This window comes from Etheostoma cragini, chromosome 14 (assembly GCF_013103735.1).
Source record: "Etheostoma cragini isolate CJK2018 chromosome 14, CSU_Ecrag_1.0, whole genome shotgun sequence".
In the NCBI taxonomy this organism is placed as follows: domain Eukaryota; kingdom Metazoa; phylum Chordata; class Actinopteri; order Perciformes; family Percidae; genus Etheostoma; species Etheostoma cragini.
In genome coordinates this window covers 15,505,802-15,521,219 of record NC_048420.1, presented here as the reverse complement: position 1 = coordinate 15,521,219, position 15,418 = coordinate 15,505,802, and the positions used below count along the sequence as shown (strand labels likewise).

The 15,418-nt window shown below is 40.1% G+C and overlaps 1 protein-coding gene across 1 annotated transcript in view; it reads left to right on the top strand.

Moving 5' to 3' along the window:
* The window catches only part of ptk2aa (protein tyrosine kinase 2aa), a 41,201-nt gene that overhangs the window by 21,814 nt on the left and 3,969 nt on the right, over nucleotides 1-15,418 (top strand). The window contains exons 15-29 of the mRNA XM_034892773.1: nucleotides 2,370-2,426; nucleotides 3,377-3,397; nucleotides 5,580-5,677; nucleotides 6,203-6,287; nucleotides 6,376-6,476; nucleotides 6,752-6,867; nucleotides 7,263-7,363; nucleotides 7,761-7,850; nucleotides 8,701-8,905; nucleotides 9,364-9,475; nucleotides 9,569-9,643; nucleotides 11,045-11,152; nucleotides 12,078-12,188; nucleotides 14,614-14,676; nucleotides 15,131-15,338. Of these exons, the coding sequence (XP_034748664.1) occupies nucleotides 2,370-2,426; nucleotides 3,377-3,397; nucleotides 5,580-5,677; nucleotides 6,203-6,287; nucleotides 6,376-6,476; nucleotides 6,752-6,867; nucleotides 7,263-7,363; nucleotides 7,761-7,850; nucleotides 8,701-8,905; nucleotides 9,364-9,475; nucleotides 9,569-9,643; nucleotides 11,045-11,152; nucleotides 12,078-12,188; nucleotides 14,614-14,676; nucleotides 15,131-15,338 (1,551 nt within the window). The remainder of the gene's footprint in view (nucleotides 1-2,369; nucleotides 2,427-3,376; nucleotides 3,398-5,579; nucleotides 5,678-6,202; nucleotides 6,288-6,375; nucleotides 6,477-6,751; nucleotides 6,868-7,262; nucleotides 7,364-7,760; nucleotides 7,851-8,700; nucleotides 8,906-9,363; nucleotides 9,476-9,568; nucleotides 9,644-11,044; nucleotides 11,153-12,077; nucleotides 12,189-14,613; nucleotides 14,677-15,130; nucleotides 15,339-15,418) is intronic.

Below are 15,418 nucleotides of genomic sequence, written 5' to 3'. Positions count from 1 at the left end.
CCCCCCCCTCACACACTATTTCTCTCGCTCCACTGAAAATAGAGACAGTTAGACCAGTCAAACTTAGAAAAGGTTGATTCTTTAGAACAAATCCCCAACTACGTGAGGGAGTATGCAGCAATAGTTCACTGTAAAAACTAAGAATTATGTTTGAATAAATCTTAATATATAGAACCTAAATAATTAAAGTAATCTGCAGATTTAAATGTTTTTTTGCAAATGGATGTGACTATTTCTGAGGAGCAGGAAGAGTTAGGGAGGATGATGCGGCCAAGCCAGTGTTGTTTATGGTTGCAATGGTGCTGCGCTAAGCTAAACGCTAAAGGGAGTAAGTTGCTGCTTTTCAACCCTTTGGAAGCAAGTCAGCCAGTGGAGATTTACTGGTGGGTTAATGAAGACCTCCAGTTACTGCTTCCATTAATCTGCATGTATGGCAGAACAGAAAATCAGCAAACCTTCCCTTAAGTTAGCATCTAGTGGTAACTATCTACCTTGTTTTGCATGACGGTTAACTTGACATTTTTAAGCAGCCAAATGTTCTAACTAACTTTTAATGAAGTGAAAATGTACAGCGAGAGCGTAAAAGTTAAATATTAAAATCTGGGCAACACACAACGACAAGTTCATTGCTATTTTAATGTACACAGTGCCGTGGTTAGCACTGCTAGGCCTCTGTCCTGATTGGCATGTCTATTGAAGTAACAAATCAAGTGAGAAGTTTGCAACAAGTGGAGGCACCCCCTGCTGGAAATTAGATAGAATGCAGGTTTAAGGCACTTCCGCAAAGGCTTCAGTTTTTGACCTGGTTGGGTTGTCCATTGTTATTATACAGTCTATGCTTTGGACAGAGTCCGACTACAACAGAGGGTTAGTAGTTTTATATTTACTGTAAAGACAGGAGGGTGGTATCGATCTTCTCATTAGGTACTTTGGAAAAAAATCTAATGTATGGCCTATGTATTTCCCATAATATCTTGTTCTAACACTTTGACTTTTTGAAGTCACCTTTACTACCATCCAGTGTGTTATTTAGCCTGCCTTACATTAAAGGTCCAATTGCATAAAGATTTCACTTATGAGGTGTTTTAACATTAATATGAGGTTCCCCAGCCTGACTATGGTCTCCCAATAGCTAGAAATGGCGATAGGTGTAAACCGAGCCCTGGGTATCCTGCTCTGTCTAAGAGAGAATGAATGTTCAGATGTGCCAATCTGGAAGCTTCCCCCTATGAGGTCATAAGGGAAAAGGTTACCTCCCCTTTCTCTGGTTTGCCCGCCCATGAGACAGAGACATCATGGCTTTTTGAACGAGCAAACCTTTCCAAAGAAATGGCACATCCTAAGGAAAGCTCATTGTGGGACTGGTTCTCGTGGCTGTAATTCTGCACCAAGGCTGAATTTTGGGAAAGAGACTTCAGATACAGTATTAGGGGACCACTAAGGTCTCTTTAAACACATTTCAGAAAGCACCATGTAATGGGACCTTTAACAACTAAACATCTAGCCAGAAGTGATTTCTTTGGCTTATTCAACACGGTAGGCTCTACTTGGCTGACCATCTTGGGGAAAATCAGTCATAGGCTTTAGAAAAGGATTTCCGATAAATTTAGGGACCTGTTCCCACAGAGCCTGATAAATCCTGAGCAGAACTGTGAGGGTAGCGTTCAGGACAGCAGATGTTTGACTCTTGTTTCCAACAGCTGTGTCTGCACACTGATTTTATTTTAAACACCACCATCTGGTTAGGATATACTCTGTCCATCTTTTCCTTTTCCTGCTGGCTCTTTTCTGTCCCTCTCTGCCTATCTGTCTGATTCTGCAACAGATTTAATCCTGAACACTACCATCTGCTAGACCCAATATTTCTTTCTTTCACTATTACACTCTCTATTCTTGTATCCTTCCTCCTGGTTTTCCATATATTTCATTTTCTACTTGTTTCTTTTGAACTCTTTCTCCTTTCTGTCTTGGTCTCTTTTTTTTTCTTTTCCTCCACTCCTCCTCCAACACCACAGTTATCCCATGCAGCCCAGCTGCTCTTACACAGACAGATATGCACAACACATGCTCAGCTGACACTCTCCGCCAAGTGTGGGTGTGCAGAGAGAGAAAGAGAGGAGCTACGTGGGTGTTGCTTTGCCCAGGAGTTGCTGAAACTCTGAGTTAGCTGGTTATTTCTTAGTTTACTGCACACGTGTTTGTGTGTGTATTGGTGGCCCTCCATACCTTAGCATAGGCACGGTAAACTTAACATGTGCACAAATTTTTCTATTGTTTGTTTAGGTTATTTTTCTACTGGTGGGGCTGTCTGTTTTTTTAACATTATCCTTTTGCTGTTTTTTTTACACCGTTTGTATCTCATGTTACAGAGACTGATGACTATGCTGAGATAGTTGATGAAGAGGACACATACACCATGCCCTCCAGTAAGTAACTTACTTAATCTTCTCTTTAGTCTAACATCAAATGACTAAAGTAATTTGTACTCGATAAAATTAGCTTGTGTTGCACTGCAAGAAAACTAGATAATGACTGTTTCACTGTTATTACTGCATTCTCAAACAAACATTAATTTTGTTCTGCTATCTAATATGCCAAGTGGGCTGTGAGTCCTTTCCAAGAAACACACTCACACAGGAAACATCAGAGAAGTTACAGTAAACCACTTTTGGTTAGGTAGCTGCTAATCACATTCAAGCCAGTATCACCGTCTCATAAACTGTGGATGCACCGGCTGGGGATCAGAGCGGCTGCAACTCATACTGTATAACTCTGGTTGGTTGGACACACATTGCATCTGCCAAATTCATTCATATGTTACTCAAAACCCTGAGTGTTCTGCTAAGTTTGGCGGAAGCCCTGTGAGCGGTGGTTTTAAGCCTCTGTTCCAATACATTTAATGTGGATGTTTTGGCCAGTTCAAAGTACTCATGTAATTTGATTGCGTTCACGACTTTGAAAATGGACTGTGTTCTTCTTTTCTTCCCACAGTCCTTTTCTACGTTTCTCTGTCTGGCTTTGCTTTTTTTTTGGTCTTCTTGCAACTTCCTCTAAACAGACTTTCTGACATGTTTTCTGACGCTGTGCCTGAGTCTGTATGTGTGTCCATGTCATGCTGTCTGGTGTATGTAAACAATAAATATGTATTCCTGTAATGACTTGTAACCATTCTGTGGTAGTCTTCATTCATTAACTTATTTATTAACTACACATCAGGTAAGGAATGAATGACATGGTTCAAGTGTGTGTGTGTGGGTGTGTGTGTGTGTGTGTGTGTGTGTGTGTCTTTTCTGAGCTATGTTCTATCTTAAAGCAGCTGTCTGGCTCTTGCCCTCTTCATCTCTCTTTCTTCCTCTTTCTCCCACCGCCAACACAGTCAGCTATGGAGTAGTTGAAGGTAAAACCCCCCCTCTCTCTATCTCTCATTCTGTCCTACTGAAATGCCTTTAGTGTCTACATTTTTGTTCATATTTTTCTTTGCCGGGACTAGAATACGTTGTTATCAGCCATCCTCATTAAAAAGTAATTAGTGCAGCTTCCAGCAAGTTCGTATTTTAATTTAAAAATATCAATTCCTGTTGATCTTAATGAGGAACAGTATCAATGATGCAACTCCAGTTAGGTACACAAGTTTTCGTTCAACATTAGTGTCTGGCAAAGAATAGATACCTTTCAAGATTGTTGTCTTGTGATTGTTGGTGATTTGTAGAGTGTTGTTCATTAGGGTCTTGTGTTGAAATAAAAGGAAGGGCCAATCCCCAAACAATGCAAGATGTTACTTCATAAATATTTTAAAATAGTCCCCCAGGCCTTTTAGGCTGAACAATCGCACACTATTACATTTTGTTTATTGGCTTGGTTCTCATTTCACCATCGTGTTGGTTATGACATTTGTATGTCTTTATCAAGATTTATTATCATGGTCGTATGTTGTTGTCATCTTAGGATTCTTTTGTGTTGGAAATAGGGTTGGGCGGTAATATGTTATACCGCGGGTTCTTAAAAATACTAACGGCATCAGTTTCAATAAAGTCATAAAAAAAAAATGCAATGCACTTATATAGTACACAAGGATTAAATATTAAATATGATTTATTTAATGCCTAAAAATGCTCATGTGCGATTGTCATCACGTGACAGTGTGGAGGAGAAAGAGGGGGGAGATGGCAAGTCGCGCACCAAGTGACCTGGTCTTGAAGAAGAACACAACTTCTGCAGTTGGCAGCATTTGGGGTTCCGACCCAATGAGAAGGGAGAGGTGTTTCAGTATTAGTGTTTGGTATTCAGTTTCTGAACGGTGTAGGCACAAGCCAACAATTTGGTGACGCCGTCTGAGCCTTTCGTCATCATTTCACGGTAATACCGTACACCGCGTAAAATAGGGAGGAGGTTTGACGGCATCAAAATTTGGATACCGCCCAACTGTAGTTTGAAGCTATTATTAATTTCCTGCAAATTGAATGCCGTAAGGATTATTGTATTCAATTTCTTTCTTATCATGGCATGTGTTTTGGTAATGCTGTTGTTCATCTGTTTGAGTCAAATTGCTGAACTTTTAGTGCCAACAGATACTTAACGTTGAACAGGATAAGTTCTGAATGTACAGTGGCGTGCCTAAACCTCTTGAACTTATTATTTATTGCAGTTTTACTGCGTTGGTTGGCAGCTGACATTAATGCACCTCTTTAGAAATGATTCATGGCATTTTTAAAAAGGCAGAAATATTGATAACACATAAATGTCCAAGCTTGTGGATATCAGTTGTCAACACTTTTTTTGTTAAGATTTTTGGACATGCATACTGAATATTAAAAAGTTAACTGCAGACATGAATACTATTACTATTATATTATATTGAATACACTTTAGATGAGTTAATATCATTTCTTTGAATACATCACTAAAAAGATACTAGGTGTTCTTCTCGGCTTTCAAAGTGTTTTAGAAATGGGCTCGTGATGTTTACATGCACAGAGCACTCCAGGTTTTAATCTCCATTAGTGATGTTATTTAGAACAACTTGTTTATGTGTCCCTGTAGCCCCATTTTTAAGTATCAGTATGCAGGAATAAACAGATGTTCTAGTGGGACTCATGCATGTAAACAGATTTTTATGAACCTTACATCTTGCCTGTTAAATGGGTTTACTGTATGCTGGTGTGTTTGTAATTTTGTGTGGTAGTGTGCATGTCTAGGTTTGTCAAGTTAGAGGTGTTATGGGGAGGGAATATAATGTGAATGTGCAATCCTGGGTTGAAAGGTCTTTTTTGTTGATGATTAATGGTTTATTTTAGTCTAATCCGACTGCCAGTGAGTGGGGTTCACCAAAGTGATGATCATTTGACAGCCAATAAAGTTAGAAATAATTTCAATGTAACTTAATCTACTTCTCTGTGATAAAACAACAATGACCCGATACCATCCAAATTGCCTTGTCCCGGTAAACCCCACCCATGTGGTTTGAGTTAGGCATGTCATCTGTGCTGGGTCACTGTTATGTTTCCAGTGTTAAAAAGCAGGTAAATGTATAAATCTCACTTTTTACCCTTCTTTTCTCTTTTCTTGTTTTCTCCTCTCAGCACGGGATTATGAGATCCAGAGGGACAGGATAGAGTTGGGCCGCTGTATAGGAGAGGGTCAGTTTGGAGATGTACACCAAGGAGTCTATAACACCCCGGTATGTGGAAATACACGCACACACACATGCATCGGCACACTTTTTGTGTACCCACCAATAAATGATCAGACATGTAAGACAAATTGAAGGTGCAAAAAAACATAGAATAGGTTAATGTGACTGGATACAAGTTTTTCAGTCACAGAAAATGAAAGTGACCTTCATGACTCTCAATTACTTATCATCCAGCTAATAAATAATAACACAAAAAATATATATATTCTCAAGTTAGCGCCCTAACAAGTATAAAGATTAGATTTCTTACTGCTAATTCATAAACCAAACATATTGAGTTACAAAGTTTAAAAAATGTTTGTTGTCCAAATTGATAATATCAATTAAATTTCAGTATTGTTTCTCAGTTGTTGAGGGTTTTGTCTGTTCATTACATTAAACATTGATTTAATCATATTATTTGCATATGTTTGCTACATTGTGATATACTATCAATATCCCGTACTTACTTACGGATTTCAGCAAGCTTGATACTGTAACAAGTACAATCCGCTAATATGTGTTTTGCAGGACAAACCAGCTCTACCTGTCGCCATTAAGACCTGTAAGAACTGTACATCGGACAGCGTCAGAGAAAAGTTCCTACAAGAAGCATGTAAGACCACACTGTTTTAGCAAACCGTAACTCAGCCCACTCCTACTGAGTGTGTTAATGTGTGTGTGTTTTTGCACTTCTCTTGCAGTAACAATGCGTCAGTTTGACCATCCTCACATTGTCAAGCTGATTGGAGTGATCACGGAAAACCCAGTTTGGATCATCATGGAGCTGTGCACGCTTGGAGAGGTACGTCTGAGGATAATGTTCTCACATACGGAAGGAGTCGATTAGAGTTTGTGTCACTTCTTGTCAGTATAGAAAGGAAACCTTTGTAGGTGTAAATTATGTTTATTGCCTAGGAAAAGCCTAGGTAAGGTTTTACTGACAAGCCATTTATCAGTGTGAGATGGTCATTCATTGACATAGGATCTGCAATGTTCTATTAAATAACACTGCATAAAACACTTTTTCTATCTTTACACCGTTTGTTTTTTTTGTCCGTCTTTTTTCTCTGTCTACAGTTACGTTCATTCCTTCAGGTGAGGAAGTACAATTTGGACTTAGCCACTCTCATTCTGTTCGCCTACCAGCTCAGCACTGCGCTCACATATCTGGAGAGTAAACGCTTTGTGCACAGGTATACACACACACACACACACACACACACACACACACACACAAGATAGATTAACTAAGGAATAACTGTGGGCATATGATTACATGTACTTGGCTCACATTGTTATTAGGAGTTTTGATTTCCGATTTAATCTTAAATAAATGTTGCCAGGGATACAATGTTTTTTGTTTGAGGGCACTACTTTTGAGGGCACTGTATGCTGCATACATTTTATTTACTGAAATAATTTGACCTAAAGGACATATAGAGTTTTTTAGTAAATATAAAGTGGTTTTCAGGCAAATCTGTGGTGTTTCACTCAACATTATCATACTCTTTGATAGATATTTTGCATCCAAGAAATGACAAATAACATCCATGAGTCAGGCCTAATCCCTGCTAATATTGGTTTACAGGGACATAGCAGCACGCAATGTGTTGGTCTCTTCAGTCGACTGTGTGATGCTCGGAGACTTTGGTCTGTCACGATACATGGAGGACAGCTCTTACTATAAAGGTAATGAGACACACACACACACACACACACACACACACACACACACACACACACACAGCTTTGTATTAAGTTATGACACAGAACACTGTTCCCTGATGTTTTCAATGTATCCAAGACCTTTTTTAATTCCTCATGTTTTCTGAGCAGTGCTGACCTGAGACCAGTTTGTTATCCAGTAACACTTTTGTAGTTGCCAGTGCTTTAGCACCACCAACAGGTTACATCAGGATACTACGGTTTATCTGGACACGTTGCACACGTTGGCATGTTTGGAAAACCGACTCTTCTTCTAGTCTCTATTGCCGTCTGAGTTATTGCAAAATTTACCAGTAACCCGATAATGAATTTCAAATGTAATGTAGTCATAAAAACATATCTGTGTTTATGTTTGTCTCAGCTTCTAAAGGTAAACTTCCTATTAAATGGATGGCTCCCGAATCTATAAACTTCAGAAGATTTACCTCTGCCAGTGATGTCTGGATGTTTGGTGAGTTATGATAATTTAGGTCTGTATGCTTGTGTTCTGTTGTGTTAGTTTGAAAACATAATTACTAGGGCTGTCAATCAATAAAAAAATGTAATCATTCTGAATGTACTTTAAAAAGGATATCTTTGGTATTTGAGACTCGACTACTCCATAGGCAACTCAGTTCACATCAACAGTACATTACAATAACTATAACCTTGTATAGAGAACCAACTGTAAGGCTTTGAAACTCAACTTGCCATTCAAAAGACCCTTTTCTTTAAGACACCTCCCCCCCCCCCCTTCCTGGAGCAAAATCACAGAATGTGAGTGCCCTTTTAAGGACTTTTTGTTAACTCGTTTTTAAAACGTTTATTGTGACCCATCCATCTTCGTCCGCTTATCTGGTATCGGGTCGCGGGGGAGCAGCTCCAGCAGGGCACCCCGAACTTCCTTTTCCGAGCCACATTAACCAGCTCTGACCGGGGGAACCCGAAAGGTTCCCGGGCCAGGTTGGAAATATAATCCTTCCACCTAGTCCTGGGTCTTCCCCGAGGCCTCCTCCCAGTTGCACGTGCCTGGAACAACTCCCTAGGGAGGCGCCCAGGAGGCATCCTTACCAGATGCCCGAACCACCTCAACTGGCTCCTTTTGACGTGACGGAGCAGCAACTCTACCTCGAGCTACCCACGGATGACTGGGCTTCTGACCCTATCTCTAAAGCAAGACACCAACCACCCTCCCAAGGAAACCTATTTCGGCCGCTTGTACCCTGGTTCACACGTTGATTGCGACTGCCCTTGTAATTACAGTATCATTATTCCATGCCATCTAAGGAAACATCCTTACGTCCGTTTGTTTCTCTCGGTAGGTGTGTGTATGTGGGAGATCTTGATGTATGGCATCAAGCCTTTCCAGGGTGTGAAGAACAATGACGTAATTGGCAGGATAGAGAACGGCGAGCGTTTGGCTATGCCTCCTCAGTGCCCGCCCACCCTCTACAGTTTGATGACCAAATGTTGGTCGTATGACCCGAGCAAGCGACCGCGATTCACTGAACTCAAAACACAACTCAGGTAGTAAAATGTTTTTTGTCAGTTTGTGCTTACAAGTGTTTGCATGTTGAATATTATTTACACTTGCTTTGCAGTGTTTGTAATGTCGCTTGCATGTTACAAACATGTTACATGCTTATTTGTTAATGTTGCCATGAGTAATGTTTTTTAAATTCTATTAGTGAAAAAAAACACTAAAAGCAAGGATTAAAAATAGTCAATGACTAAGACATGGAGTTTTTTGTTTTAGTTTGATGAATTTATTAACAGATGTTATATTAATTTTGTCTTTCTAGTATTTCTACAAATTAGGAAGAATTTTCCTTTGGATTTAATTTTCTAAATTGCAAACATGTTAATAAAAGTTTCCCCCCCCCCGCAGTTGATTAATTTAATTGTACTTTTTTATTCTATTGGTCCACCTATTTACATAAAGAAGAGGAGCCCTTATTACGTATTTTTGTGTATAACTTTTGTAGCACCATACTGGAGGAAGAGAAACTTCAACAAGAGGAGAGACTTCGAATGGAGATGAGGAGACAAGTCACCGTGTCCTGGGACTCTGGAGGGTCTGATGAAGCGCCGCCTAAAGTACAACTAAATTATCTCCTCAGTGTTTCTCTCTGATATTTTTATGTGTTTGGCATGGCTGAGGAACACAAACTGTTCTCTTTCTGTCTGCAGCCCAGTAGACCGGGTTACCCAAGTCCTCGTTCCAGCGAAGGCTTCTTCTCTGGCCCCCCACTCAACCACTTCCCGGTACAGCACACGTACACACACGTTCACACACACACACACGTACACACACAGCTCCTGTAGTGAGGACACTGCGCTCCCCTTTTCCTTCTCATCCACTGTGGCTGCTGGGAATCAAAGCAGTCCTTTGACTTCCAGATGTTTTAGGTGGCAACATCAGCAGAAAAGATTTCAGGACCCTTTTAAAGTCTTACAGGAATCTTTTAGGACCAAACATATACTGTAACCTGTAATTCAGAAAAGGTCATCAAGGAAAACACCACTGATGATGGTGAAATGCGTATGAGGTCTGGAAAATATGAATAGAACCTTAAGAAGTTAATAGATTAATTAAACAAGATTATTGTTAAATATTATACGTTTTTTTATTGTCAGACCCTGCCATCTCCACTATTTGATGGAAAGATAATTCATAGTGGGCAGTGTAGAAATTCAGCACGCCATAAAACTTAACATTGACTAAGTTAAAAAAAAAAAAAAAGGGCAAGGAGTATTAAATCAAACCTTTGTAGGACTGCTGTCCATCTTTAAAACGTACCAATACATTTTCATCTTACAACATTGGAAACTTATTTTTTCAGGGACTAGGAATCAACTTGTCTTTGAAATGATCGGGTTGAGCACTATCATCACAATTAAGGCCGGCCCAGTGAAGCCATGTGTCAAAGTCCCCAAGAGAAATGTGAGGGCAGAAAAACTGAGAGAGACTTTCAGTGCAGTTAATCCTCTCCTCATAAACCGAGCAGACAGCAGGCATTTCCTGTAGTGCTAAAGCCACACGCACACACTTACACACACATACAAATCAAAGACTCTCCAGCTCTTATGGCAATAAGCAGCTCTCTCTCGTCTTTAAAAGGAGTGTATAATTTGAACTGCTATTTAAGTCAAACTTGATCATATCACATGTAAGAATAACATCTGTATATTGGTATGTATACAGTATATTGGTAGCATCTGTTACACACTGTCTGGATTAGGGCAGTTTGAGATAACAGTCAATTAACAGTGTTGTAACCTTCATGTGTCTTCTTTTACTTAGTATTTCCAATATGTTCTCATTTCTTTTGCTTTTAACTGAGTTGTTGCTGTTCAGTTTTCTCTTTTTATTTTTCACACCCCTACAACATTGTTGGAGCTGAAAAATGACACAGACAAACAATGTTACGGTTAGATTTTATACCAGGCAAAGGTAAACAGTGACCAGTTAATGTATTTTGTTGTTGTTCATATACGCCTAATAATTCTTCTGAATTTGGTCTTGTGCTATGAAAACAACTATATAAACTTACCATTATTAACCATCTTTTTATATTCTCATTTGCTCTCTATCTCTCTCGTTCTTTTTTTCTTTCTTTCTTTCTGTCTTTCTTTTTCTCTTTCTTTCTTTTTGTTCACCTCCAGCCATCAGCCCATAGCGGTGTTGGAGGAGTAGGAGGCAGCTACCCTCCTTCTGATTCCTGGAGTCAACACAGACCTGAACACATTGCACTGTGGAGCCCTAACATGGAGGTAAGCACACTCAGTCATAAAGAACATTTGACAGAAATGACATCTATTACATTTTCTAATGAATTGGTGAGAGCAGACGTTTCCATATTTTGTGTGACATTACATCCACTCGATTATGGCTGAACCAAATGTGTCACAATGTGCTAATGTTTTCTTAATCTCTCACATTATTCAATTCAATTTCAATTTATTTTTTTATAGTATCATATCATACCAAGAGTTATCTCAAGACACTTTACAGAATATGTCTAGATCACACACCATAATTTACAAAGACCCAACCATTTCCCATAAGAAAGCACTTGGTGGGGCGGCCTCTAGCTCACCCAGTAGGAGCGTTCGCCCCATTTAGGCTGAGTGCTGCCGCAGCCCGGGTGTCATCCCAATCTCTCTCCCCTTTCCTGTCTATCTACTGTCACTAATAAAGGGAAAAGCCCCCAAACATATACTTAAATAAAAAAAAGAAAACACTTGGTGCTACAGTAGCGAGGAACAACTTCCTTTTAGGCAGAAACCTCGGACAGACCCCTGCCCTTTGTGGGCGGCATCTATGACTGCCTCTTTACACTACCGCATCCAGCTTTGCTAGCAAACACATAAAAGAGGAAGACCTGAATATAGCCCATCAATGACACCTACGTTTTTTAAAGCGGACCGCAGCGCCCTGTGCAGGGGAATAAAGTAACTGCAGTCAGGAAAATGTTTAAAACCACAACTTGATCCCTGCAATCATTTTTCTTACGTATTAAAGATCGTCACACAGTTTAATCAACCACTCGGCCTATAGAGATGATTGAGGTAATCATGTTGCTGTCCTGAACCTGGCCTTTCTTTATTCAGTACGACTAACTTCAAAAAATATATAATAATAACAGAAACAAAAATAAAACAACAGTTCACATTGAAACACCTGTGTTTTCTACAGGATGGTGGCTGTGTAGGCCAGGCTATGATGGAGGAGAGACTGATGATGCAGCAACAGCAGATGGAGGATGACCAGCGGTGGCTGGAGCAGGAGGAAAGCTTCATGGTCATGGTAATGGTATTTATATATAAACTACGGCTTTCAGTTTTTTGTCTGTGGACTATTGCCATATTATGATCAAAACATCACCATGAGTAACAAATAGACCCTTTAAGGAAAGTTCCTGTATCTTTCAACCATGTCATTCGGTCCTAAAATAATCAGTTTTCCATAAATAAATAACTAAATAAATGCGGAAAGTAGCCCTCTCCATTACCTGCACATGCTGGTGTGTTGATACGTGTGAGGCTGTGAGACGCTTTTTCCAGCTAGTAAAACTTCTTTATGAGTATTATTGTTGCCAGATGAGCTGCAGAATATATTTTTCAGATCTTTGTACTGGCTCAGTTGTGCTTGATTTATCTCATAAGACACTGAAACATCCCCAAAAGGAGCCAAATCGCTTCTTGTGCAAAACAAGTCGTTTTTTCTTCATTCGTCAGGTCAGATAGTTTCTCCTCCTGGCTTGATGAGAGGTTTTCATTTTTGAGCCAGGTGTAAGGGAGCTGAAAGAGAAAGAAAAACACAGAGATGAGTGATGAGGAATGGGCTTAGATTTCCCTTCTGTTTATGTACTGCTTTACAGAACCGGACATCTTCAGAACCGACCGGGCAGACTGAATTGCTGATAACTTATTTGTTATTTTGTAGTCTTGCATTGCCAGACCTTCCTCCACAGCGCTGCGGAGGAGGGTCTGGCCTGTCCACACAGCGTTCCGGGATGGGAGAAAGACATGATCTGTTTTTTTGGCATTTCTTTTAACCAATCACAATCGTCTTGGGTGGCGCCAAGCGACGTACGGAGCAACGATGCGTCTGCAAAATAGTCTCGGGAAGTAACTTGTTTTGGTGGAAAATGTGTACGTTATAAAGTTGGATTTACCCTGCAAAGATCTGAGGAGCAGTTACCCATAGTCCTCATAAACTGATGAAAGCGGAAGGGGAGGGACATCCGGAGGAACAATAATAATAATGCATCCGTAAAACCTCCAGAGGAGTAATGGTACATAAATGTTGTATTTATCACGTGACTTTGAATGTGAGCTTCAAGTTCAGGTCTAATATGACATTGAATATCAGTGACAAAAAGCAGTAGTTTATGCTCTTTGTGCTGTGAAGGGTTTCCAAGTTTTTCCTTAAAAGAGACAAAGCAGAAAAAGTAAATATGTGAACGAAGACCTCTACCACTATAGAATACTGTCTACTGTGCCAAAGTTATGTTCTATTGGTAAAATATGCTAGTACATTTTGTAATTAATTTAACAGGAGAACAAAGGAGAATGGACACAGAAATCAATAAAAGAAGGAAAGTAAGGCCTGAAAAGAAAGAGATGGAAGTTTGTGAGGGGGAACAAGAGTGGAGGACAGAAGGAGGGAGAAAGGAAGTGGGATTGGCAAGAGCCGTGGAGAGGGTGGAATGAACAAGGAGTCACCTATCAGAGAGAGAAAGAGAAACAGACAGAGGGGGAAGACAGGGAGATGCAGAGAGATGGAAAAAGTGGGAGGGAGAAACAGACTGAGGGAGGGAAACGGAGAGTGAGGCAGTTGGATCTTTTCTCTGTGGCTCAGAGGAGCTTTTCCTCTGGAAAAAACGTCTTCTCTTTCTCTGTCTGTCTTGTCTTCTCCTTCATTCTTCTCTTACTCAATATTTGTCTTTCTCAGTTAATTTCTCTCTCATCTTCCACATTCTTAGTTTCCTCTCCCAGTTTCTGTGGTCTCTCTGTCCTTCTTTTCATGATTTACTTTGTCTTTCTCTCTCTATGCCTTAACTTTTTCTTTGCTTGCATCCATCTTTCTCTCATACTTTCTGTCCCTATCGCCCCCCTCTTTTCGATGGCCTCCACTCTCTGCTTTCCTCCTCCCTGTCTTCTTCAGCTTCTGTTCTCCCAGGATGCATCTCTTCAAGGCGTGCTTCACCAATACGGTACTGAAACAGAAAGCGAGGGAGTTGGAGTCATGCTTGGGTTTTAGTGGTGTAAATGTGGACAGAGTTCGGTAATGTTGCTGTTTTCTGTGGACTAATTGGCATGAACAGGCTGTCAGTAAGTTATCTTTGTAAACAGGATTGTGTTGACCGGCTGCTCCTATTCCATACTCACTTGATGATGATGATGATGATGATGACGAGGACGTTTACCTTTTGAGGCAGTGTGGTTGGAAAATTGACAAACTTGCACGTCATGGTCATTAGTTGAAGTTCTACAAAATCATTTTTCAGTTGACGTGTGTTGTTTGGTTGGGAAATATGTACTGCTGTTCTGCATTTAATTTGCTTTCTGCAACCTGCAGGTGTCTGTCAGTCTGAACTGTTTACTGATTGTGTTTTGTTTTTTAATATTTTTATTGCGAAACTAGCGGGTACAACCTTTACAGTTATGGAAATTGGTCCAAAGCGCATGCTTAGCTATGTTTTTAACTTTCTGTATCTTCTCCAAAGAAGACAGAATCCAGAAACAGCAGAGGAAGCATCGACAGAGAGGACGGCACACTGCAAGCACCGGTCAGTCACTGTGCGTGTGTGCGTGCATGTGTGTGTGTGTACTTACATTGAAAATCAGTTGTTAACCCCCTCCACACAGTGATTAAGAAAACAATCCTAAGTTAAAACAGATAAGCAATGAATAGAAAAACAGGCAAAAAGGAGACAATTATAGCAAAGTGGGAAAAAAATTGAATGGTGCAACAGACAGAGAGAAAATAAAGAGGCTGGGAGGAAGAGGGAAAGTATTTTTGTCTGTGTGCCAGCAAGGGCACTGCCTACACAACAACCGCATGACCACATGTTGAAGTTATTCTCAGGATTGACCTTATCATCTGCATCAAATGTAACTGTAGCCGAGTAGTGACGTTTCTGGTGGGAATATCTCAATATGCACAAAACATAAAGTGTGTGTTTGTCTGTGTGTGTGTGTGTGTGTGTGTGTGTGCGCGTGTGTGTGTGTGTGTGTATACAGGGTGGAAGCCAACACATCTACCAGCCTGTAGGAAAACCAGGTGAGACAATGAGCACACATACATACTTAAGGAAAAGAAGTGATTTGACACTGAAAACAGAACTGTCGAAATTAAGTGTGCTGCATTCAAGTAAAGTGCACAAGTATTGTCCACAAAAATGTACCAAAGGTAAAACTACCCATTGTACAGGGTTGCCCTTTTCAAAGAGTAATAATATAACTGACTTTAACTACTCTATATTTTTGGAGTATTATTATTAACGGGTTAAAATTTGTTCCACCTCAACC